This window comes from Carlito syrichta, unplaced genomic scaffold, assembly GCF_000164805.1.
Source record: "Carlito syrichta isolate Samal-C Ts95f unplaced genomic scaffold, Tarsius_syrichta-2.0.1 Scaffold312225, whole genome shotgun sequence".
Lineage (NCBI taxonomy): Eukaryota > Metazoa > Chordata > Mammalia > Primates > Tarsiidae > Carlito > Carlito syrichta.
This window is the reverse complement of record NW_007256321.1, coordinates 364,256-365,701: the sequence shown is the minus strand read 5'-3', so window position 1 is coordinate 365,701 and position 1,446 is coordinate 364,256. Positions and strand designations below refer to the sequence as shown.

The 1,446-nt window shown below is 33.7% G+C and overlaps 1 protein-coding gene across 1 annotated transcript in view; it reads right to left on the bottom strand.

Moving 5' to 3' along the window:
* The window catches only part of BUB1B (BUB1 mitotic checkpoint serine/threonine kinase B), a 64,726-nt gene that overhangs the window by 47,527 nt on the left and 15,753 nt on the right, over window positions 1–1,446 (bottom strand). The window contains exon 3 of the mRNA XM_021718486.1: window positions 90–149. Coding sequence (XP_021574161.1) covers window positions 90–149 — 60 coding nt within the window. The remainder of the gene's footprint in view (window positions 1–89; window positions 150–1,446) is intronic.

Genomic DNA, 1,446 nt, shown 5'->3' with positions numbered 1-1,446 from the left:
GGGGGAGGGAGAGGAAGAGAGAGACAGACATGACCACAGGACTCATCTGTTAATGTATCTGATACCCTTATCAAATAAAAAAAACCCACCTATCCCAAACATCCAGAGGATCATTTCCAGTGTAAAATCGAATTTCAGATTCAAATGCCCTGAAATTTAAACAGAAAATGTTAGCATATGCAATATTGACAACAGCCAATAAACAGGTATCATTTTCATTTTTATTTATGATTTAATATCAACCTAAATAACTGCATTAGAATTTATGGGTTTGTAAAAAAAAAAAAAAAAAAAAGGATTTATGGGTCTGTTACACAGAAAAAGAAATAATAGAAATAATCAGGATTTTGCCTAAATCATAAGAACAAATTTTAAGATACAGAAAAGGGATATTACATAGCAGTTAAAAACTCTGAAATAGGACTCCCTAGATTCAAATTCAGCTATACCAATCACTAGCTAAGTGACATTGAATAAGCTACTTAAGTCTGGTTGTCAGTTTCCTTGTGTGCAAAATGGAGATAATAATCGTACTTATTGGGTTGATTTGTTTTAAATGTAAGGTGTTTAAACATAGTAAGTATTCAATACATGACAGCTTTTATATGTATAAATAGTGTTGAACAAACTACACACAAAATGTAAATCATAATTTTGAAGTTAAAGAAAAATTCCATGAGTAACATTATACCATACATAATTTGGGGAGTATTCAAAGTGTAAAATAATGACTATAAAGAGCTGGGAAAGGCAAAGGGCTAACACTGACCAGTTAGAATACAGGGAAAATATTAGATAATATATCATAATTTAGATAAATGATTAATAACAAAAACTAAGTAGTTATGTCTGATATAAAAAAGTAATAAAGAAAGTTCTAGCCAGAGTAGTCAGGCAAGAAAAAGAAATAAAGCATATCCAAATTGGAAAAGAAGAAAAACTATCTCTCTATGCTGATGATATGATCTTATACCTAGAGAACCCTAAAGACTCTTCCAAAAGACTTCTGGACTTGACAAATGAATTTGATAAAGTTTCAGGATACAAAATCAACACACACAAACCAGTAGCACTGCTACATACCAATAGCAACCAAGCTGAGAATCAAATTAAGAACTCAATTCCATTTACAAAGGCAGCTAAAAAACTAAACTACCTAGGAAGATATTTAACCAAGGAGGTGAAAGACCTCTACAAGGAGAACTGCGAAACTCCGATGAAAGAAATTGCAGACACTGATAAATGGAGAAATATTTCATGCTAATGGATTGAAAGAGTTAAAATTGTTAAAATGACCATATTGAGCCGGGATGATCAGTGGCTCAGCCTGTAATCCAGCGCCTTTGGGAGGCTGAGGTGAGTGGATTGCCTGAGCCTGTGGGTTCGAGACCCGCCTGGGCAGCGAGACCTCATCTCTACAATAAATCAAAAAATCAGCCGGGCGAA